We start from the raw sequence: 24,128 nt of genomic DNA, 5'->3' as shown, positions 1-24,128 counted from the left end.
CCGTTTGTCACATATGGTGGAGAATGCGGGCAGAGCACTAGGGGGTCTGCGGGTTGAAGAACTTTGAAAAAAAAAAAAAAAAGTTTTTTTTCATCCTCTGCAAACAAGATGGAAGACGTGGTGGGTGCGCTGGTACGCAATGTCGCTGCCCAGAAAGACGCGAATGAAACCCAGCAACAGCTGTTAATAGCCCAGCAAGAAACTAATGCAAACCAGCAGCAGACGAATGCAGCCCAGCAACAGCTGCTAATAGCCCAGCAAGAGATTAATGCCAACCAGCAACAGGCGAATGCCAACCAGCAACAGGCGAATGCAAACCAGCAACAGATGAATGAAGCCCTGCAAAACGCGAATGCAAACCAGCAAGAGACAAACCGCTTGCTGAGAGAGGAGCAACAGCGGTTCGCTCAGGGCTTACAGCAGGAACTCGAGATCCTGAGGGGGACTATCAGTAACCTTCCACTGGCAGCGGCAGCCCCAGTTCCGAAAATGACCAGGGCAAGCCACTACCTTCAGAAGATGGGACCCTCGGATGATGTGGAAGCCTATCTTCTCACGTTTGAACGCACGGCACAGAGAGAGGGATGGCCAGAAGCTGAGTGGGCTGGTCTAATCGCACCCTTCCTAAGCGGCGAACCCCAGAAGGCTTACTTTGATCTAGAGCCAGCCGAAGCTAACGTCTATGCAAAATTGAAGTTCGAGATCCTCGCCCGCCTCGGCGTAACCACGGCTGTTCGCGCCCAAAGGTTTCACGCATGGTCCTTCACGATGGATAAAGCCACCCGAAGCCAGATGTATGACCTCATCCACCTCGCCCGGAAGTGGCTACAACCCGAGATCAACTCAGCCAGCCACATCGTGGAACGGTTGGTCATGGACCAGTTCTTGAGGAAACTTCCCTCTGCCTTACGCCGTTGGGTCAGTCGGAGTGACCCCCACAATGCGGATGAGCTTGTGGCCCTCGTAGAAAGGTACAATGCAGCAGAAGAGCACCCGCAACCCACAGTCGTGGAGCAACCCCACTACCCGAGGTTCCAGGACTCTTCCAGAGACGGTAAAAGGGTACCGGGGTTAAGGGGCGCTGAAGAGCGGCGACCACCTTCACGCAGCACCAGCAACAGTGGTTCGCACACTAAGGGCAATAGCCAACATGGGGAGCCGGGAAAAGGCTCTAAGTGGGACACAGACTATGTACCTAAATGTGTAAATTGTCATGAGAGGGGCCACACAGCAAAAATCTGCCCACTAAATGATGAGCCCATGCAATGCAACAGCGTGGAACCTTATTCGCTGTTGTCCCAATGTATGGGCCCTAGCCCAGAGGACCCCTTGAATAACCATCTGTGGGCATTTGTAAAGGTTAATGGTAAGAGGGTTCGGGCACTTCTTGACTCTGGGAGCATGGTCACACTAGTGTCCGAATACCTCTTGCCCATTAAGAAGAAACAGGGAAACAGTTCACAAAGAGTGGCAATTTGTTGTATACATGGGGATAATCATGAATATTCCACTGTTGATGTTTTTTTTGAAACAGAGTTTGGTTCTTTAGATTTCAAGGTGGGTGTTGTACCCAAACTGGCACATGATGTGTTAATAGGGACCGACTTTCCCCATTTTCTAAAAATGTGGTCCCCCGCTCAGAATAGCGCCCAGAGTTCAATAGCGGACCATAACGAAGTATTAGAAGAAACAAATCCTTTCCCTTTTTCAGAAATGGAGGTTGACGAGGGCCCAAATAAGAAGGGGGAAAAGGAGGAGTGCTGTAAAATTCCCTTCCCCATCACTACTTTGGTAGGGAATACCCCAAATCAAGATGTTGAGCAGACACTTACCACCCCAGAACCGGATAAGACCCTCGCTGACCTAGAGGTCAGTCCTGGGAGTTTTAAGAAGGCCCAGTGGGAGGACCCCACATTAGCGGTAGCAAGGGGAAATATACGGGACCAGAATAGTACTCCTGGCCAACCAGATAGGTCACTTGCTTACCCCTACTTCGAGGTAGAGAACGACCTAGTATATCGGGTTGATAAAAGGAAATCAGTTACAACTAAACAATTGTTGGTACCACGGACATTCCGTAACGTAGTATTACACCTCGCACATAGTCATCTATTGGGGGGACACCTAGGGGTGGAAAAGACAAAAGAAAAGGTTCTCCGAAGCTTCTATTGGCCTGGGGTTCTGGCAGAAATTACGAATTATTGTTCCTCATGCCCAGAATGTCAGATCACCGCCCCGTTCAAGGCGTACCGCAGCCCATTGGTACCCCTTCCCATAATAGAGGTACCATTTGACCGGATTGCTATGGATCTAGTAGGACCCCTAATAAAGTCTGCTAGGGGACATCAGCATATATTGGTAATATTAGATTATGCCACCCGATATCCGGAGGCAGTTCCCCTACGTAGCACCTCAGCTAAAAACATAGCAAAAGAGTTAGTAGTTCTGTTTTCCCGGGTCGGGATTCCTAAAGAGATTCTATCTGACCAGGGAACACCATTTATGTCCCAAGTAACGAAAGAGCTATGTAAACTCCTAAAAATCAAGCATCTCAGAACCTCAGTCTATCATCCACAAACAGATGGTTTAGTGGAAAGGTTCAATAAAACCTTAAAGAGACTTGGGAACACGAGGTTACCCCTTACAGAAGTGTAATAGAGCATGTTGCCCAGATGCAGGACCGCATTGCTGCAGTCCTACCCATAGTGAGGGAACACATGGAGAAAGCTCAAGAAGCACAGAGGAATACATATAATAAGGGTGCTAGGGTCAGAATTTTTTCTCCAGGTGATAGGGTACTAGTTCTGGTTCCCACCGTGGAGAGTAAATTCCTTGCTAAATGGCATGGGCCATATGAGGTATTGGAAAGAGTGGGAGAAGTAAATTATAAGGTAAGACAGCCAGGTAGGAGGAAACCTGAGCAAATTTACCATATAAACCTACTCAAGCCCTGGAAAGATAGAGAAGTCTTGTTAACCCTAGTACCCCCAGGTCCGTCAGAGAATCAAGAAACTGACCCAGAGGTTAGCATAGCTGAAACCCTGTCTGTTCATCAGAAACGAGAGGTTCAGAATTTAGTGAAAAGAAACAAAGAAATCTTCTCTATACGGCCAGGTAGAACTAGCGTAATTGAACATGACCTAGTCTCTGAACCGGGGGTCCGAGTTAACCTTAAACCGTACCGAATCCCAGAGGCCAAAAGAAAGGCTATAAGTTTAGAGGTTAAAAAAATGCTAAAACTAGGTGTAATTGAGGAATCCCAAAGTGGGTGGAACAGCCCTATAGTCTTAGTCCCAAAGCCAGATGGTACAACAAGGTTTTGTAATGACTACCGGAAACTAAACGCGGTGTCAAAATTTGATACTTATCCTATGCCCAGGGTAGATGAACTTGTAGAGAGACTGGGCAAAGCCCGATATCTCACAACCCTAGACCTAACAAAAGGGTACTGGCAGATTCCCCTCACAGAAAGGGCAAAAGAAAAGACAGCCTTCTCAACCCCAGACGGCCTCTTTCAGTATAAGGTGTTGCCTTTTGGCTTACATGGAGCTCCCGCCACATTCCAAAGAATGATGGATAAAATTTTAAAACCACATGCTCGGTATGCTGCCGCCTACCTGGATGATGTGGTAATCCATAGTGAAGATTGGCAATCCCACCTTCCAAAGGTCCAAGCTGTGCTTGACGCAGTCCGGTCTGCTGGACTAACTGCTAACCCCGCTAAATGCACTATTGGTCTGGAGGAGGCCAAGTATCTGGGATATTCTATTGGCAGAGGTTTACTCAAACCCCAAACACTCAAAGTGGAGGCGATACAAAATTGGCCAAGGCCAGTTACAAAAAAACAAGTAAGGACCTTTTTGGGGTTAATTGGGTACTATAGAAGGTTTATTCCCAATTTTGCAACTAAGGCAACCCCACTAACTGACCTCACAAAAGCAAGAGGACCGCTAATGGTAAAGTGGTCCCCCGAAACCGAACAGGCCTTTAGAAGCCTGAAAGAAGCTCTCTGTGCCCAACCAGTGTTGGTCACACCTGACTTCTCCAAAGAGTTCGTAGTCCAAACCGACGCATCTGAGGTAGGGCTGGGGGCGGTACTCTCCCAGGAGTCTCAAGGTGAGGAGCACCCCATCCTTTATTTAAGTAGGAAACTAAATCCCCAGGAGAAAAATTACTCCATAGTAGAGAAAGAGTGTCTCGCAATAAAGTGGGCTGTAGAGACGCTCAAATACTACCTGTTGGGGAGAAAATTCCGGTTGGTCACAGATCATGCACCCCTTACCTGGATGTGTCAAAACAGGGAAAAGAATGCTAGAGTGACCAGGTGGTTCCTAAGCCTACAACCCTTTAAATTTTCTGTGGAACACAGGTCAGGGCACAAACATGGCAATGCTGACGGGTTGTCAAGGATGCACTCCCTAATATCCATGGTCGCTCATCCCTCGAGGTCTGAGCTGGGGGGGAGGATATGTGACAGAAACCAGGGGATGGTAATAAATTCCGTATATAGGGCTCCCAGGATACTAGACAGTTTCTATCCTGTTTGGCCTGGGAGTGCAGCCTTATAATACATACACTCCATCCCACAGTTTGGCAAGCGCTGGAACTGAGGGATGAGAGATCCAGACCAGAGTTTGTCTGCTGCCTGATTTCTGTCACCTGTCATGCTAATTAGGAATCAGGTATGAAAGACTGATTTCCTGTTTGCTCTGGGCTCCCCACAAGAGCCAGGAGGCTGGAAGGCTGCTGAACTACAGAGGGGAGAAGCCTCTTCCCCAAACAGGTTCAATCTTTCTGTTCATTTGTGTAAGACTGCAAAAGTACCGTGTTTTGATGTTGGAAGTGGAAAAGCCACTTCCAACCCTGAGTCAGGGATATCTAAGTTAAGTTATCGCTCAGGTGAGCAGCTTTTGTTTTGATCTGTTTTCTGTTGTATGCACTGTGGCAGTCTCAGTCCCTGGGACTAAATAAACCAGGCACAGCCTGTTTAAAGGAACAGTACGTGACGCCTCATCATTTAACCTACCCTAAAAGACCGTGTTCTAAACAGTCCCGGACAAACGACGGAGCCCCGGAGTAAGCCGTTTGTCACAGTATATATGTGTGTGTATGTATGTATGTGTGTATGTATGTATGTATGTATGTATGTGTGTATGTATGTATATATGTGTGTGTATGTATGTATGTATTTGTGTGTGTATGTGTGTATGTATGTATGTATGTGTGTGTATGTATGTATGTGTGTGTATGTATGTGTGTGTGTGTATGTATGTATGTGTGTGTGTATGTATGTATGTGTGTGTGTATGTATGTGTGTATGTATGTATGTATGTGTGTATGTATGTATATATATATGTGTGTGTATGTATGTATGTGTGTGTGTGTGTGTATGTATGTATGTGTGTATGAATGTGTGTGTATATATATGTGTGTATATGTATGCGCGTGTGTGTGTGTGTGTGTGTGTGTATGTATTGTGATGCTGTCACTGCCCTCTAAGGACTAGAATGGGGCAGTTGTTGGACTTTACAGCTCTCATAGATTTAATCAATCTGGAAAGGTCTGTTCAGCTGTGAGTTAATGAGCTAATTAGCCTGTATAGTCAGGAAGTGATACAGAGATCCCCCCCCCCCATGCTGCCAGACACACCCTGTTGAGAGTTAGGCCTCGGGCATGGTCCGCGCTTATGCGCTGACCCGTGCTGAGTCGCGCTGCTGCTCGGCACTGAGCCCCTGCAGCCGCAATGAGAGCGGCTTTAGCAGGGGCTCGCGCACGCTTCCGCAAGCGTGCGTAAGTCTTAGCAAAATTTTAAATTCAAGCGCTCAAGGGATCGCAGGGCCGGTCACGTGAGCGGTTCGGCCAGTGAGGGCGAACCAGCTCCGTGACGTCACAGCCCACCCCCCCCGATGGACGCAGCCTTAGAAGGACCTCTGATGGGAAATGCCACAGTAAACCGTCTCCCCGTGCAAATGCCAAGTCCAACCCTTGGCGTCAGGAGATCTCCACTTCACCCCTCTCTCCCTTAACCCCACGATGCCCGAGTACCAGCCCCGCATGAGATTACAGGAGATACCGTGTATGTAAGTGTCACGGTAGACCAGTTATTGCCACATTTATACCTGGATCCTTTGATTAAAACAAAAAACGTGAAATCAAATACATTGTAATTTATTCACCTAAAGAACACACACACAGCGTAATTACAGAATAACACGAATAAACAGTTACTGGGATGGGGTAAAACGAAATAAACTGTCCACGGAACGAAATCCTCAGAAATCAAGTCTCTAGGCACCCATCACCAGACGTGGAGTTGATGCACAAAAAGAGCCGGGTGATAGTCCTTTGCCTAGGAGGCGCTAGCGGCAACCCCTGTTTCCCCCGCCAAAATTAAACTTTTCGGTCCCCCAATGCAGGATTAGTTAGCAAATCCTTAGTCCTTACGAATGCTGGAAGCTGGATCCAGATCTTGGTTACGGTGTGAAAGTCTTCGTACGGCACGTTGTATCTGCTTACAAGATGGGACTTCTTTACAAGGTGGAATTCAGGTGGTGTACACGAGAAGAAGACTAACCCAGTAAGGAGTACTCGGCTAACCGTCTGGTCAGACAAAGTAAAAATGTGTAAGGGGAACCTGTATCAGGTATACATTAATGTGTGTTAACCAGATGGGATGTGGTAAAGCACACTGTGGTGTGTTAACCGGCTTCAATAGGGGATCTATAGGTGAGATGCCAGATCAGTCAGCTGTAAGGGACAGTTAGGTGGGACTTCCAGTTGTGCGTGTACAGGACCAGAATATGATGTGGTGTTTGTTGGTCACTGAAGCCACTGTACCATGCTGGCTGAGCACAGCAATCCCGAATGTGACAGGCTGGTGCAGGGGGTCGGTGGTCAGTGTGAGAGGTGAACTATAATAACACCGGCACCGTGTGCTGCTCCCGATCCGGTGCCCTACAGTAACCTGGTCTTGTGTCCCTGCGCTGGTAAGGTTCGAATGCTGCTATAGCAGGGGTAGGAGTGAACCTCTGCATAAGGGCTGTTACTGTATATACAGCGTGCGGCCGTGCGTGCCTATGCGAACGCGCGTGCACGTGCCCATGCTTTTCGTGAGTATACTGTGTTGAATGTATACAGTGTTGTGTGTTTATGTGTGTTTGTGTGTGTTTATGTGTATATGTATGTGTGTGTATGTATATGGTTGTGTGTGTTTATGTGTATATGTATGTGTGTGTATGTGTATGTATATGGGTGTGTGTGTTTATGTGTATATGTATGTGTGTGAATGTGTATGTATATGGGTGTGTGTGATTATGTGTATATGTATGTGTGTGAGTATGTGTATGTATATGGGTGTGTGTGTGTTTATGTGTATATGTATGTGTTTGTATGTGTATGTATATGGGTGTGTGTGTTTATGTGTATATGTATGTGTGTGTATGTGTATGTATATGGGTGTGTGTGTTTATGTGTATATGTATGTGTGTGAATGTGTATGTATATGGGTGTGTGTGATTATGTGTATATGTATGTGTGTGAGTATGTGTATGTATATGGGTGTGTGTGTGTTTATGTGTATATGTATGTGTGTATGTGTATGTATGTATATGGGTGTGTGTGTGTTTATGTGTATTTTATTATTATTTTATTATTTATTAAAAAAAAACATTGGTAAAAAATAAAAAATGTATTAGACTTGTGCACACACACACACACACACACACACACACACACACACACACACACACACACACACACACACACACACACACACACACACACACACACACACACACACACACACACACACACACATTAAGGGATTGATAATGGTGCAGATTTTGAAATAAAGGGAATATTGGGACGCTTTCTCCTCGAGAAAACGCCGTAGGGGGCGTGAAACGCGTGGGAGAGTCCACTCACTGTGTTTATTTCTGTGTTTTTTTTTTAATGTAGTTTAATAAATATTTTTTTCAAATTCTCCTTTGCTGGGGAGTTCTTGATTTTATTTATTTTTTCTTTGGAGCGGCTGTTGCTTGGATCTGTTTTTTGTACTTCCTATTCGGCAAGTTCACTAGTTGTCAGGTTAAAACCCCTGCACGTGCACCCGCTGCCAACACGCGCGTTTCGCGTTGGAACGCTTTCTCAAGGCTGATGGTGGGTAGAGGGGGGTGACGGACCTATAGGCTACATACAGCTATATATAGCCAATATGTTTAATGATTCGCTCGTTGACCAATGACAAGAAGCCTCAGTAGGCACAGTGTAATGTGCATGGTGTGACCAGCAGAGGGGGTTGCTTACACCGCTTCAGATTGTCATGTGCACTTGGGAAATGAAAGTAAATGGTTTGTACCATGTAATTTGGGATTGCTGTGCTCAGCCAGCATGGTACAGTTGTTTCAGTGACCAACACCACATCATATTCTGGTCCTGTACACGCACAGGTGGTGTACTCCACAACTGGAAGTCCCACCTAACTGTTCCCCCGCAGCTGGCTGATTTGTTACTTTACCCCAGTATCCCCAATCGATGCCGGTTAGCACACCACAGTGTGCTTTACCACATTCCATCTGGTTAATATACATTAAGGTATACCTGACACAGGTTTCTCTTACAGATTTACTTTGTCTGACTAGACTGTTAGCCGAGTATTCCAGGAGGTGTAGAAGTTCTTATCTGAGAATATTAATACCACTCTGCTCGATTTGTGTTACTCACCTGAAACAGGGGTCCACAGAATGAGACCGCGTTATAACCGGGATCGCCTTATAAAATGTTGCCACGCGAGGACTTACCGGCATCTACAGCTCTCTCCTCTCTGCTTCATATGGCTGTGTCCACGTGCCACACTTACGTAGAGTTTCGCGCGCAGAGGAGGTTTTTTTTTTTAAAAACATACAATTCAATGCTTTATTGCTAACGGACACATACACCCATGTGGGAATTGAACATTAACACATTTTATATAATACACATGCAGGAATCGAACCCAGGAGCTTTCATATACTAGTACCAATTCTCTACCTCTACACAACAGGCGTGATGTGGCAAAACAGACTCTATAAATATACTTAACCTCTAGAGCACATTGCAATGCAATGGACTGCACTGTAGCGTAGAGGTAGAGAATTGGTACTAACATCCTGGGTTCGATTCCTGTATGATATGGTATAATTTATAAAATAAATAAAAAATAAAATGATAATTTATAAATTAAACATAAAAATAAAATAATTATTATTTTATAATTTTTAAATGAAAAATGGTTTTCAGGCAAAAGGTGACACAGTTTGCTCATTTGCATGCTATTTCCCAGAATCCCTTGCTGTAGTGGAAGCACTGTACGCTAGGTGATAATGGTGAAAGGCAGGGTTGCAGACCTGTCTAAGACGTGAATGTGCTCAGAAGTGATCTTTTAATTTGCTATATGCTATATGGTGGAGGTTTCTTGTTGCTATTTTCACCCACCATAAATTAAAATGTTGATATATATATATATAAGTATTCGGTACTCAATAGGTTAAGATGTTTTAAGGAATCTTGTGGTCAGTGTGAAACTAATAGAATGCAATGTTATTGGTATCAGTGGCAACTTGAAACCAAGATGTATGATGCCCATTTTAGTGATAAGACTTGTTTTTGTAAGTTCCTAATGTTCCTGAGATAAGGTACGTGATGGTAACAACAGAAAAACAAGTATGTAAACAAGTACGTCATTTAGTTGGCAAAAGCGAGTTCGCTGAGACAGTGATGTATTTCTCTTCGATCTAAGGGTATAAAACGTAGCTGTCGCAGGATACGCCACTGCCTTCTCAGATACATGCCACCTTGAATAGAAGTATTTTGTATGTTGTATCCTTGCCGAATCGCTGAGCTGATTGAAGAAATAAAGATTGCTGATTTGAACTGCAAACCTGATTCCCGATTATTACATTGCCGAAGTTTTTCTCACCGTTGACATCTCTTGACATCTCCAGTTGAGTTCCTCAAGACCCCACCATGATGTTCCAGGCGGTCTCATCCCTCCTCCTCCTCTCTCTCTTCTCAGTAGGACACGGGAACTCTAAATATGTCATCAGTGTTTCCAACGGTGGTGAATTGGGTGAATGGGGGCCAGTTGAAATTTGCCCCTTCGGTTCCCGTGCCAGAGGATTCTCTCTCAAGGTGAGATAAATATATACAGTAATAATAATATTATTTCTTGCATGTCAATGTATGTGCTTCTGTATTTGGGATTTTGATGGCACAATATTTAAATTGTCCCGCAGAACTTACAATCTAACTTTGCAGGCGCAGTCAAATATTTTATCTTATGCCAGGACTACTTCAGAGGCCAGCTAATTACGGCAAAAATCTCCTTTATAACTGTGATTTATACTTTTTACTCTCTGTATTTAGAAGTAGCCGATACTCCCTCCCCACATATTAGATAACCCCCTTTCATTGTCCATATTAGACACTATGGGGGCTGTGCACAAAGCAGTGATACAGTAAGTGTTTTTAAGTGAGATAAATGCCATTATGGCGCAATTTATGGCGCAGCTTTTTTATCAATGACTGTGTTTTGGTGATAAAAAGCCTTATAAGTGCGATACTGCAGTGTTATCACTGCTTTGTGAATCGCGCTGCACGCAATTTTGCACCATAAGGCATTTATCTCACTTAAAACCCCTTACAGTATCACTGCTTTGTGCATAGCCCCCCTGTGTGATGGGGACGATGCACCCAATAAGTTGACCATTGACTGGCATAGTGTTAAATGATGCCCATATTATATGGGCATGCTGTACCCACTGTGCCATTCAATTGTTTTATTGGCAGTTGTTATGCATTTAGTTAGCCATTTGATGTGTTTTATTTTGCAATGTAAGGTGTTTTATTTTGGCCTGTTTTTTTATTCCTTCACAATTTCTTGCTATAGTGGTAAATAAATCATGCCCGTATTATATGAGCATGATGTACCCACTGTACCAATGAATGGGTGAAGGGTAGTTGCCTGGGGAGGGTGGTTAGGCCTCCTGGGTGGGTAGGGGGGTTATTTAAAAATATTGTTTTTTTTGGGGGGGGGCACACAATTGGTACCGCAGGCCATTGTGGACCCCCAGAAACCCGAGGGGATCACACGGGAACACCCACTGGCCTGTTGTATTAACAGTGTGCTGAAAAAAAGGTAAACAATGCTTTCTGACTGTCTCCGTTTCGTTTTGGCGCGCTTTTAAAGTAGGATTCACGTATCACTGCTTAGTAAACTGGCAAAAAACTGTGCGTTTGCCGATAAAGCGCTGTTATCATTGCTTAGTGAATCGCGCCGTAGGCAGTATCGGACTTAAAAGTCATTTATCGGACTTAAAAGCAGTTATCACTGCTTAGTGCATAGCCACCTATATATAGGAAATATTACAATCCCCTTTAATTCCCTTATTTCAAATTCACTTTTTAACCTCACTTTTCTCTCCCTCGCACTTTTCCCTATGAGAAATCGCCTTACATTCCCTAATATAAATCCTTTTACTCTAACTATCAGTAATGGCCATTGTTTTACCTATATAGATAACCCCCCCACCCCCTGTACTATCCCCCTGATAGAATTCCTTTATCGCTCCCCCCTATTAGAAATCTCACTTATCCTCCCCAATCCTAACCCCCTTATTCCCTCTATTAATCATCCCACTTATTCTACCCTATAAAAAATCCTCTTCAGTCTCCCACTACGTTATATCCCCTTACTCCCCCTATTAGAATCCCCCTTACTCCCCCTATTAGATATCCCCCTTACTCCCCTATTAGAATCCCCCTTACTCCCCCTATTAGAATCCCCCTTACTCCCCCTATTAGAATCCCCCTTACTCCCCTATTAGAATGTCCCTTACTCCCCCTATTAGAATCCCCCTTACTCCCCTATTAGAATCTCCCTTACTCCCCCTATTAGAATCCCCCTTACTCCCCTATTAGAATCTCCCTTACACCCCTTTTAGAATCCCCTTTCTCCCCCTATTAGAATCTCCCTTACTCCCCCTATTAGAATCCCCCTTATTCCCCCTATTAGAATCCCCCTTACTCCCCCTATTAGTATCCCCTTACTCCCCCTATTAGAATCCCCCTTACTCTCCCTATTAGAATCCCCCTTACACCCCTATTAGAATCTCCCTTACTACCTGAAAGGAAAATCCGTTATTTCCTCCCCTGGCTTCAGCACCGAGAGGAATCCTTTCCCCTGCCAGGTACACTGAAGCCTTGTGACTGGATACTACACCATCTGCACCCGTTTGCAGCAGACTCCCCCGGAGAAGTTTTTTACGCCCTGCAACTGTTATCTCCGGTCTTCGGTGAACTTTTCAGGCCTGGGAGACGAACAAAATGAAACGTAACGCACGCCAGGTTTCAAATCCTTTGTCTCAATTTATTACTCATAGGGTAATGGTTTTTATACAGAACAAAAAAAGATATTGGTTAGAGGCGTATCATAGGCGTGTCCTGGGCGTATACTAGGTGTGTCTTGGGCGTAGCTTTGATTAGAGGCGTGATTTAGGGGCAGGACATATTAGTGGCGTGACTTTTGAGACGTGTCTTTTTTCAATACAAGCAATTGTCTAAATACATAGCTTATTCATTGTCTGTTATCAAAAGAGACCTTGAGTCTTAGCAACTTTTTCACTACCTTGCTTCTTGCAGAGAACCATTCTATTATATTCTACTAAAACACCAGGAAATTGACCACACAAAAGTATCTAGTAATATTCTGGCCAGGAAGAAAGAAAATGCAATTTAGCAGAGAAACTGAGTGCATTTATGAATTATATTTCAGCAAAAAGGCTGACTACAGAATCTTAACTAGTTATGACCATACAAAATGGAAGCTTAACATGAGTGCAGACTCTGGCCTGACATACTGGTCCTAACAATCCCTCCTTTTTGTTCTCTAAAAGAACAAATACCCTTACTAGGTACACTTCTCTATGACTATGGCCTTATGGGGACCAATAGTATCATAGACTCTGTTCATGGCCACATATGAATTATTAGTTGCATACATGGCGTGAGATGAAACTGAAGGTTTCCTTGAAACAAATGAAAGCATTGCACACTTAGCACAGTGAAAAATAACAAAAATTGCTGCGATTATACTAATCACTACAATAAAACCATAGAGAATTTTCATACCTAATTCTCCGAGAAAGTGGGAAGGATGAATCCCAGATAACAAAGGGCAGTGTGATTGCAGGGTACAATCTTAGTGGCCCACATGCCACACAACCAATAGAGATATATATATATATATATCATTAAATATTTCAATAGATTAGAAAATGGCTTACATCTCAATATGTCACATAATCTAAGGGTCAGCTATTTGTGAGAATTGGTGGGGGCTAATTTCTGCTAAGAGCGACTGCACAAACATTCTTCTTGCATACATCTTTCATACTGCATTTAGTCAGAATGGCAAAACGGACCAAGATGGCTGCTATGGTCACAATGGCTGACGTGATCCTTTCCTTGTGGTTGACTCACTTCCCTTTGTGACCTCCCACCTTCCTCATATCCAGTCTTCTCAGTCCCCCCATATCCTTAAGAGACAGTCTATTTAAAGAACAGAACAGTTAACCGTTTCATAGTCCTGATGGACCAAGATGTCCAAGTTTTGCATAACTGCATTCCTTTCTTTTCCGGCCATTATATCAGCCCAGTTGATTTCTTCTTTGGTCTCTTCTTCTGGGGGACTGGCGACATCATCACCGCAGAGAGGCATAGCGTCGGTGGGTGTTGCAACGCACCTCTGGATCAGAGTTTTGCTGTACTTAATACATAGAGAGCAATGAGTAGGACAAACACACACATACAAAAACATTCGCTAGCTTCGCTCAAAGCAAATCAATCCAACCACCAAGTCCTCATGGTCCCTAAATCCTGGATAAATACACAACATTGCGCTTTAACTAGGGCGCATACATGCCCCTCCTTTTGAGGCTAAAATATAGTCTAGAGCTATTTTTATTCTGCGGGGTCATTAATTTAAACTAAACCTATTCTTGGTTAAGTGAGTAAATGTCTGTGGCTGTATGATTTAGGATATCCCTGTAAACCTGTCATACAGTAACCCAACTCCTACATTTGGGAATAAATTCCTTGAAACTTATTCTTCAAATAGACTACTTTTTAGCACTTGTGTATTGGGTTCATTTCTTCTGTTTCTTACTCTACCTGTGAGCAATTAACATAACCGTGTGTTTGACTGATAAAGCATTCTCCCACCGGGATATCATTCTGCAGGGAGATTCTATTAACCTAGAAATCCAAACAAAATAAACAAAGTTAAACAAATAATACCTTATACTATTTTGTCATCCTTATGGGACGCCACGTACACAAACATAATGGAGCATACATTGTAACTGAAAAATAATAAAAACCTGTAAAAATAAAAAGTTCAAAGTTCGTGTGTTGAGGCCTGGACATTTTTGCCTATAACCTTTCTCCCTTGATTAGTGGTCAGAGAGTATTGTGTCCATCAAAACACTTATTTGCAGGCGCTGTGTCTTTGTCTTTATTAGCTGTTTGTGCCTAGGCTGGCACTATTTTGACGTGCGTGATGTGTATCCATGATGATAAGCAATTTTTACTGCAATGCTGGTGATGAGTAGTATTTAAATGGCCTTTTCATCAGGGATGAAGATCGTGCTTGCGTAGAAAATGCTTGACCATTAACCCGTCATGCGTAGGTGCACTTTCAGCTTTAACCTGTGCCTAGAAAGACTCAAAAATATATATTAGTTGCATGCAATACTTATTAATTGTTTTATTACCAATAACATAGTCCTTAATTCGTTACTTTGAACGACTGATGGTCATAACTCATCCCATAAGTGTCTCATAGGGAGAGAATTTATACCTAGAAATAAATTCTTGTATTAATATGGTTACTACTATTATTAGCATCCGCAATATTAAACAGAGATATTCCCTATTAACGCTCCTCAAATTTTAAATTAAGCAACCAATATGGACTTGACTTTGCTACAATCCAAGTTCCTAAAACTTGGTACCTCAGCCTTTGCCAAACCAATTGCTTCCATAATCAACTCTATCCTGTCTGCAGGCCATATCCCTAAGACCTGGAAAACTGCTAGAGTTGTCCCAATCTACAAAAATGGGGACAAAAACACTGTCTCAAATTAGAAATCAATCTCTCTTCTCCCAATACACACTTACTCTCATTCATACCTAACTGCCATCTGCCATTTTTTCTGATGCAAATGGTGTCAACCTTTTAGTCATTTAATACTAACTAACCTTAAAACTCGCCCCACAAGTCAAGCATCCCAACAGCCTGCACTCATGGCTATTGTCCCACACCCACAGTCACTCCTGGCTTTCACTTCAAACACTCCACTGTAACTATTCTGCTAAAAAAAATGTGAAATGCCCTGTATATAATATATACCCTGTTCACTTATGCAATTACACTTGCAATAATATATCCCCTTTGTCCTTTAACTCTATTTCCAGGACATACCCAAAAACAAATAAATGGTTACAAAATGATAAATGTGGCAGATATTATATATCCCTCAACATAGGGACGGCTTGCTACCTGCTTTGCTGTGACATCTGCAAAGGTATTATTATTATTTACCAGGGGCCTGTCAACTCTTGGAGTTAACATTGCTATAATAAATTCTGAACCTGCTGTGCATTGTGTATCATTTACAACATATCAATTTCTTGACCCTCTATAGGGATTTCAGAAAGACATTCAATAACCTATGTATGTATCTCCCCTCTTTTGTTCATATATTATCTATCTATGTGAACAAAAATACAAAAATACAAAAATTGTTATGAAAACAGGTTGCTTTGATATATAGCAAAATAAACTGGTAAATAGATTTGTATGTGTTGTGACTACAAAATTATTTACTGCTTGTGTTAAAAGAAAAAGCCTGCAGTAGGTCTTTTAACAACTGTGGCATTTACAATATAAGAAAAATCCTGACATCCTGAGCAAAAGATTTCCTTTTAAAATAGACAAATAATGTTGAACTCTTTGCAAAGTGCTGAGCACACGGCCAGTATTAACTTTAAAAGACACTCTGACTTTAAAAAGAAAAAATAATAATTTTCAAAGCGCCTTTTTTTTTTCTGGGAAAACAGCCAGAAATTTCACAGTACAGATAACGGGTTTCGCTGTCTAATTCATATTAACTGCTGGATTAATCCTCACGCAGGGGATTCTAACATTAGTTTTAATGTTAAATATGAAGCTTTCCACGCTGTCCTAAAACTGCATTTTGTATGGTCTTTCAAAAATTAAATAACGGGAATATTTCAAATTACTTATAAACACCTAGGGGCCTATGCAGAGAGCAGCGCTATTTCGAAATTCGCCATTTTTTGGAGAAAATCGCGCAGAAAGCAGCAGAAAATGGCGAGTTCCGAAAAACGCGCCAATTTTTCTTTTCTATTTGTAAAACTCGCCTGTTTTAAAAATATCCGTATGCAGAGAGGCGCGAACGGCATCTAGCGGCTGTTCGCGCCAATAAAATGGCGCGATTGTCTCCGTTGTGCCTCGCCAGAAAAAACTGCCGCTCGCGGCCATTGCAAAGGGAAAAAAAAAGGCGCGAATTTGTTTTAACACATTTCTGAAGCGCGCATCTCGCCAATTTAAACTCGCCACACGCATCCATGTTAAACATAGCAGAATTCGCACTTTTCTGCATATGGAGATTAAAACTCTCCAAAAAAGCTACTTTTTAATAAATTCGCCAATTTTAAAATTCGCTGCTCTCTGCATAGGCCCCCAAGTCTATGCCTACAAGAGCATGCCATATTCTTCCACTCATTCACCTGAATGCCTTATAAAAGAAATCTCATATTCCTGCAAACTTCCATCAATACAATTGCTATCCCGTTTTAACTATGCCCTCTTTTAAGCTAAACAAAATATCTTCAAACATGCAACAGTTATACCATGACTAAATAAACAGCAAGCTTGACCCTACCTGTCTTGTATGGCTTCTACACTGCTTATTTAACGGAGACAATTCTCGCTAAAATAACTGACCTCCATGCTTCTAAAGACATATATCACCACACTCCGCTCACACCACTCAACCTCCCCGCAGCATCTGCCACCACGGACACCCTCCTTTTGAAGCGCTATGTACATTAATGGCGTTATATACATATATAATACAATATATTAATTCAAACAGTGCTTGTGAGCTCTTACCAGCATTTTAAACAAAAACAAACCAGACATATCTTAATCCTGTAGAAATAAAATTGAAATGTGTTATCTTACTGCTTTACGGAAAAGAAGACAGTTCTACGTTACCATTTTACTCATGAATAAACTGCTTAAGCACAGAGCTAGTTAATTTTAATGTGAATGCTTCGCATTCTTTAAACTGTAAGGGAGAGGCTGTGCCCCTCCTTTTATTAAGATAGAAATACCACACACGAAAAGAAATGTGTCCGGTTTAAAAAGTATCCGCCTGGCCAGGACGAATAAACCTTTCAAACTATAATCAGGGACCGAGCTGAATATACTCCCCTTCCGTTGTGAGGTATTTCTCCCTTATTCGGTGTACACCTTTTTAAAACCTTTTAAAATTTAGATTTCATCATGAGCAACTAATATTCATATTTTTTGTACAGATGTTAATAAGCATGACCATACAGTGTCTCACACAAGAAATCATTCAGGAGAAAATTCATCAGGGTTACAAAGAAACTCTACATAAAGTAGCGGGGTTTTTTTTTTGTTTTTTTTTACAGAGACTTTCACTCTGAGCCCCCATGGGCAAAGCAGCACTTCCCTGCTTCTGACTCTGATATGGGCACACACTCTGCCAATGACCAAAACCACCACAATTAAAACAGACACCATTATTCTGCCGAGAACAACCTTCTGCATATTCGACAAAACGGGTAATGACTAGCTGTCTGAGCAACAAATTCCTCAGGAATCAGACCAGATTTACACTCGCATTTAAAAATTGTACATTCCTAGGCTTCCATCCAGAGTCATTCTTACTCATGCAAGCACCCATTAGTGGCTTAAAGAAAAACAGCTTAATTATGACAAATAATTGCAATATTTATACTTACACAATATACAATGGTCGTTCAGCTAGATCAGAGATAACAGTCCAGTCGTGCACAGAATTTACTGGACTCTAACCAAAAATTCTGTTTAAAAGGGCCTATCCCAATTCTTCAGTCACAATTTAGGTCTATTAAATTCCCAGAGGGGGTGAAGCATCATATATAAAAATTTACATATATACTCACAACCTCTGTGAACTTCCCACTTCTAGACGCCAAAACTAAAAGGAAAATCCGTTATTTCCTCCCCTGGCTTCAGCACCAAGAGGAACCTTTCCCCTGCCAGGTACACGGAAGCCTTGTGACTGGATACTACACCATCTGCACCCGTTTGCAGCAGACTCCCCCGGAGAAGTTTTTCACGCCCTGCAACTGTTATCTCCGGTCTTCGGTGAACTTTTCAGGCCTGGGAGACGAACAAAATGAAACGTAACGCACGCCAGGTTTCAAATCCTTTGTCTCAATTTATTACTCATAGGGTAATGGTTTTTATACAGAACAAAAAAAGATATTGGTTAGAGGCGTATCATAGGCGTGTCCTGGGCGTATACTAGGTGTGTCTTGGGCGTAGCTTTGATTAGAGGCGTGATTTAGGGGCAGGACATATTAGTGGCGTGACTTTTGCGACGTGTCTTTTTTCAATACAAGCAATTGTCTAAATACATAGCTTATTCATTGTCTGTTATCAAAAGAGACCTTGAGTCTTAGCAACTTTTTCACTACCTTGCTTCTTGCAGAGAACCATTCTATTATATTCTACTAAAACACCAGGAAATTGACCACACAAAAGTATCTAGTAATATTCTGGCCAGGAAGAAAGAAAATGCAATTTAGCAGAGAAACTGAGTGCATTTATGAATTATATTTCAGCAAAAAGGCTGACTACAGAATCTTAACTAGTTATGACCATACAAAATAGAAGCTTAACATGAGTGCAGACTCTGGCCTGACATACTGGTCCTAACACTACCCCTATTAGAATCCCCCTTTCTCTCCCTATTAGAATCTCCCTTACTACCCCTATTAGAATCTCCCTTACTACCCCTATTAGAATCCCCCTTACTCTCCCTATTAGAATCCCCCTTACTCCCCCTATTAGAATCCCCCTTACTCCCCCCTATTAGAATCCCCCTTACTCCCCCTATTAGAATCCCCCTTACTCCCCCTATTAGTATCCCCCTTACTCCCCCTATTAGAATCCCCCTTACTCTCCCTATTAGAATCCCCCTTACTCTCCCTATTAGAATCCCCCTTACTCCCCTATTAGATATCCTCCTTACTCCCCCTATTAGAATCTCCCTTACTCCCCCTATTAGAATCCCCCTTTCTCCCCCTATTAGAATCTTCCTTACTACCCCTATTAGAATCTCCCTTACTCCCCCTTTTAGAATCCCCCTTACACCCCTATTAGAATCCCCCTTACTCTCCCTATTAGAATCCCCCTTACACCCCTATTAGAATCCCCCTTACACCCCTATTAGAATCCCCCTTACTCTCCCTATTAGAATCTCCCTTACTACCCCTATTAGAATCTCCCTTACTACCCCTATTAGAATCCCCCTTAATCTCCCTATTAGAATCTCCCTTACACCCCTATTAGAATCTCCCTTACTCCCCCTATTAGAATCCCCCGTACTCCCCCTATTAGAATCCCCCTTACTCCCCCTATTAGAATCTCCCTTACTCCCCTATTAGATATCCCCCTTACTCCCCCTATTAGAATCCCCCTTACTCCCCCTATTAGAATCCCCCTTACTCCCCCTATTAGAATCCCCCTTACTCCCCCCTATTAGAATCCCCTTACTCCCCCCTATTAGAATCCCCTTACTCCCCCTATTAGTATCCCCCTTACTCCCCCTATTAGTATCCCCCTTACTCCCCCTATTAGAATCTCCCTTACAACCCTATTAGATATCCCCTTACTCCCCCTATTAGAATCCCCCTTACTCCCCCTATTAGAATCTCCCTTACTCCCCCTATTAGAATCCCCTTTACTCCCCCGATTAGAATCCCCCTTACGCCCCCCTATTAGAATCCCCCTTACTCCCCCTATTAGAATCCCCCTTACTCCCCCTATTAGAATCCCCCTTACTCCCCCCTATTAGAATCCCCTTACTCCCCCCTATTAGAATCCCCTTACTCCCCCTATTAGTATCCCCCTTACTCCCCCTATTAGAATCCCCCTTACTCCCCCTATTAGATACCCCCCTTACTCCCCTATTAGAATCCCCCTTACTCCCCTATTAGATATCCCCCTTACTCTCCCTATTAGAATCCCCCTTACTCCCCTATTAGAATCTCCCTTACTCCCCCTATTAGAATCCCCCTTACTCCCCTATTAGAATCTCCCTTACACCCCTTTTAGAATCCCCTTTCTCCCCCTATTAGAATCTCCCTTACTCCCCCTATTAGAATCCCCCTTATTCCCCCTATTAGAATCCCCCTTACTCTCCCTATTAGAATCTCCCTTACTCCCCCTATTAGAATCCCCCTTACTTCCCCTATTAGGAATCCCCCTTACTCCCCTATTAGAATCTCCCTTACTCCCCCTATTAGAATCCCCCTTACTCCCCCTATTAGAATCCCCCTTACTCCCCCTATTAGAATCCCCCTTACTCCCCCTATTAGAATCCCCCTTACTCCCCCTATTAGAATCCCCCTTACTCCCCTATTAGAATCCCCTTACTCTCCCAATTAGAATCCCCCTTACTCCCCTATTAGAATCCCCCTTACTCCCCCTATTAGATATCCCCCTTACTCCCCCTATTAGAATCTCCCTTACTCCCCCTATTAGAATCCCCTTTACTCCCCCTATTAGAATCTCCCTTACACCCCTTTTAGAATCCCCTTACTCCCCCTATTAGAATCTCCCTTACTCCCCCTATTAGAATCCCCCTTATTCCCCCTATTAGAATCCCCCTTACTCCCCCTATTAGAATCTCCCTTACTCCCCCTATTAGAATCCCCCTTACTCCCCCTATTAGGAATCCCCCTTACTCCCCTATTAGAATCTCCCTTACTCCCCCTATTAGAATCCCCCTTACTCCCCCTATTAGAATACCCCTTACTCCCCCTATTAGAATCCCCCTTACTCCCCCTATTAGAATCCCCCTTACTCCCCCTATTACAATCCCCCTTACTCCCCTATTAGAATCCCCCTTACTCCCCCTATTAGAATCCCCCTTACTCCCCCTATTAGAAATCCCGTTTGCTTTCCCATTATCCCCTAAATCCCAAACCTCACTATAACACCCCCAGTCGGTCCGAGTTTCTGGCTGATATCTCAATTATTGACATCCGATGCCCCATACCAGGGCCTGTAAGTCGGGAAGAAGGGGGGGGGGTCCCTGAGTCAGAAATCAAAGCAGTCTAAGAATTGCCCCATAACTCCGTCCTGCCCCGACTGCTGCCTTCTTACCCCATTTAGGTCTGTTCCCTAATGAAAAGTGTTACCTGTAAACCCCATAAAGTGCCCCTCGTTCTAATATCCCACAATTGGGATTAATCTGAGAAGCAACATAGGTAAATTATATGGTCAGGTCAGTGACGTGTTTAATCGTTTAAAGGGTCAGTCCCACGTAAGGGCAAAGTGACCTAATGACAGGGACGTGTTTAATGGGTTAAAGGGTCAGTCCCACGTAGGGGCAAAGTGAGGCATGTTTAATGGGTTAAAGGGTCAGTCCCACGTAAGAGCAAAGTGACCTAATGACAGTTACGTGTTTCATGGGTTGAGGGGTTATGAGTAGTTATATGTGAGATGGATACATTGTAACTGATCTTCCTGATACAGTTGGAAGAATACCAGTGGTTTGGTGATGATACGTCTCTGAACGGGATACGGCTGTACTGTTTTAGCAGCATCAACAATGGGGAATTTCCAATCCAGTCTACTGAAGGAGCGTAAGTCATTCACAGGACATGCACACCCACACAGGTCTCTTCTTCATATGTACAGAGCTTTCCTAACCTCCCAGGTCTCTTCTTCACATGTACAGAGCTTTCCAAACCTCCCAGGTCTCTTCTTCACATGTACAGAGCTCGCCAAACCTCACAGGTCTCTTCTTCACATGTGCAGGGTTTGCCAAGCATTTATTACGATGACAGGATTTTGGGGTGTATAAGGAGGGGTGTATAAGGGAGTTCCGAGGGCAGCAAAATGTTGGGGTGTATAGGGAGGGAAATTAAGGCAGCTGGGAGGATAGCAAGGTATTCGAATATATAGAGATGGGTATCACCAGGAGATTAAGGGAGGGGGTGATACCACTTTACAGATTAAAAATCCCCTTTACTCTCACCCTATTAGAGATCCCCTTTCCTCTCACCCTATTAGAGATCCCCTTTGCTACCCTGAAGGACGTAGGACAGGGGCGATGCCACTATATAGATAATTAGTCAGATCTCCCCTAAAATTCTGTGCCTCGTCCTACAGGGCAGGTCTCCTCTGCAAAAGCACCTAGGAAGTTTCCTCCTTACCACTAACCACATCCTCCTTCTTCTCTCTCAGGTGGGGCTCATGGACCTCCCCTGTGCGGTGTCCCAACGGCAACCTCATCGCTTTCAACTTGGGAGTAAGTCCACCTCAGGGGGACGGTGACGACACTGCCGCCAACAGCATCATGTTTAAGTGCTCAGACGACTTGATACTAGAGGGATCATCTTGGCTCTTGTGGGGGTCATACGGAGAGTGGAGCCAGTCCTGCAACATAGGGATCTGTGGCATCAGCACCAGGGTGGAGGAGTACCAAGGAGGCAGAGATGACACGGCCCTCAATGATGTCAAGTTCACCTGCTGTGAAAATTGAGTCTTCTTTCTTCTCAACTTCCCCATGAAGGGTCTACATTCAATCGGGAAGGTCTTCAGGGGGTGGGGGGAAGGGTTAAGCCAGCGACGTCTCTAAATATATCTGGTGGAGATGGTTGGAGATGCAGATCTTTTAGGGCCCAAATTAGTGGGACGTTCGTATTGTTCAATTTGAAATTGTGAAATAAAATTGAATTTTAATGTAAAATAAAATGGAAGTATTCATTGTGACTATTTGTATCCATTTAACGCATATTTGCTCCATATAACTCCTCCTATTACCCCATATAACCTCTCCCTATATCTCCTCCTATTACTCTTATAACCACTCCCTATATCTCCTCCTATTAACCATATAACCGCTCCCTATAACTACTTCTTATGTTCCATATTACTGCTTTTAAACTCCTCCTATTACCCCATATTACCGCTTCCAACATCTCCTCCTATTTCCCCATATAACCTCTCCCTATAACTCCTCCTATTGCTCCATATAAATGCTCCCAATATCTCCTCCTATTACCCCATATATCCGTTCCCTATAACTCCACCTATTTCCCAATATAACCCCTCCCTATAACTCCTCCTATTACACCATATAACTGCTCCATATAATGTAACTTCTACTGCTTCATTTAACAACTCCCTATAAATTCTCCTATTACTCCGTATAACCGCTCCCTCCTATTACCCCACTTAACCTCTCCCTATAACTCCTATTACTCTATATAACCACATATGAAAGAAAGTCATCTCCACCTCTCAGTTACCCCGTAGACCAGCTAGCAGCATGTTGCAGTATTCGGGATATAATCAGCGCGTGAGTAAGAATTTGATGGATTGTCCCATCAGGACGGAACGTATATTAGCAATATCGCAGAGGGGTAAATAACATGATCTGAAGGGGTGCTGAATGTGCGGGGGAATGAGAGGGGAGGGGCACGTATGACACCTAGGCCTCTAGCTTGGGGTATCGGGGTCCTGGTGGGGTCATCTGTTCCAGGCGAGGAATCCGGTGTCAGTGTAGAGTAAGACGGAGGGGAGATGATGAGGTCCGTTTTTAACATGTTAAGCTCAAGATAGTGATTAGACACCCACGCGGAGATAACAGAGAGACAGCTAGTGATATGAGAGTGCAGAGAAGGGGAGCGGTCAGCAGAGGAGAGGTAGATGTGGGTGTCCTCTGCATAGAGGTGGTAGGAAAACCCAATGACTG

General features: G+C 43.5%; 2 protein-coding genes across 2 annotated transcripts in view; both read left to right on the top strand.

Moving 5' to 3' along the window:
* Positions 1-24,128, top strand: part of LOC142470867 (vitelline membrane outer layer protein 1 homolog) — a 230,000-nt gene that overhangs the window by 150,674 nt on the left and 55,198 nt on the right. The gene's annotated exons all lie outside the window — the stretch shown is intronic.
* Positions 9,839-23,125, top strand: LOC142470865 (vitelline membrane outer layer protein 1-like). The gene is made up of 3 exons (XM_075577665.1): positions 9,839-10,167; positions 21,902-22,011; positions 22,616-23,125. Exons 1-3 carry the CDS (start codon positions 10,003-10,005, stop codon positions 22,911-22,913), a joined length of 573 nt encoding a protein of 190 aa, XP_075433780.1. The 5' UTR covers positions 9,839-10,002; the 3' UTR covers positions 22,914-23,125.

This window comes from Ascaphus truei, chromosome 20 (genome assembly GCF_040206685.1).
Source record: "Ascaphus truei isolate aAscTru1 chromosome 20, aAscTru1.hap1, whole genome shotgun sequence".
Taxonomy (NCBI): domain Eukaryota; kingdom Metazoa; phylum Chordata; class Amphibia; order Anura; family Ascaphidae; genus Ascaphus; species Ascaphus truei.
The sequence above is the reverse complement of the archived record's forward strand: the minus strand, read 5'-3'. Positions and strand labels throughout refer to the sequence as shown.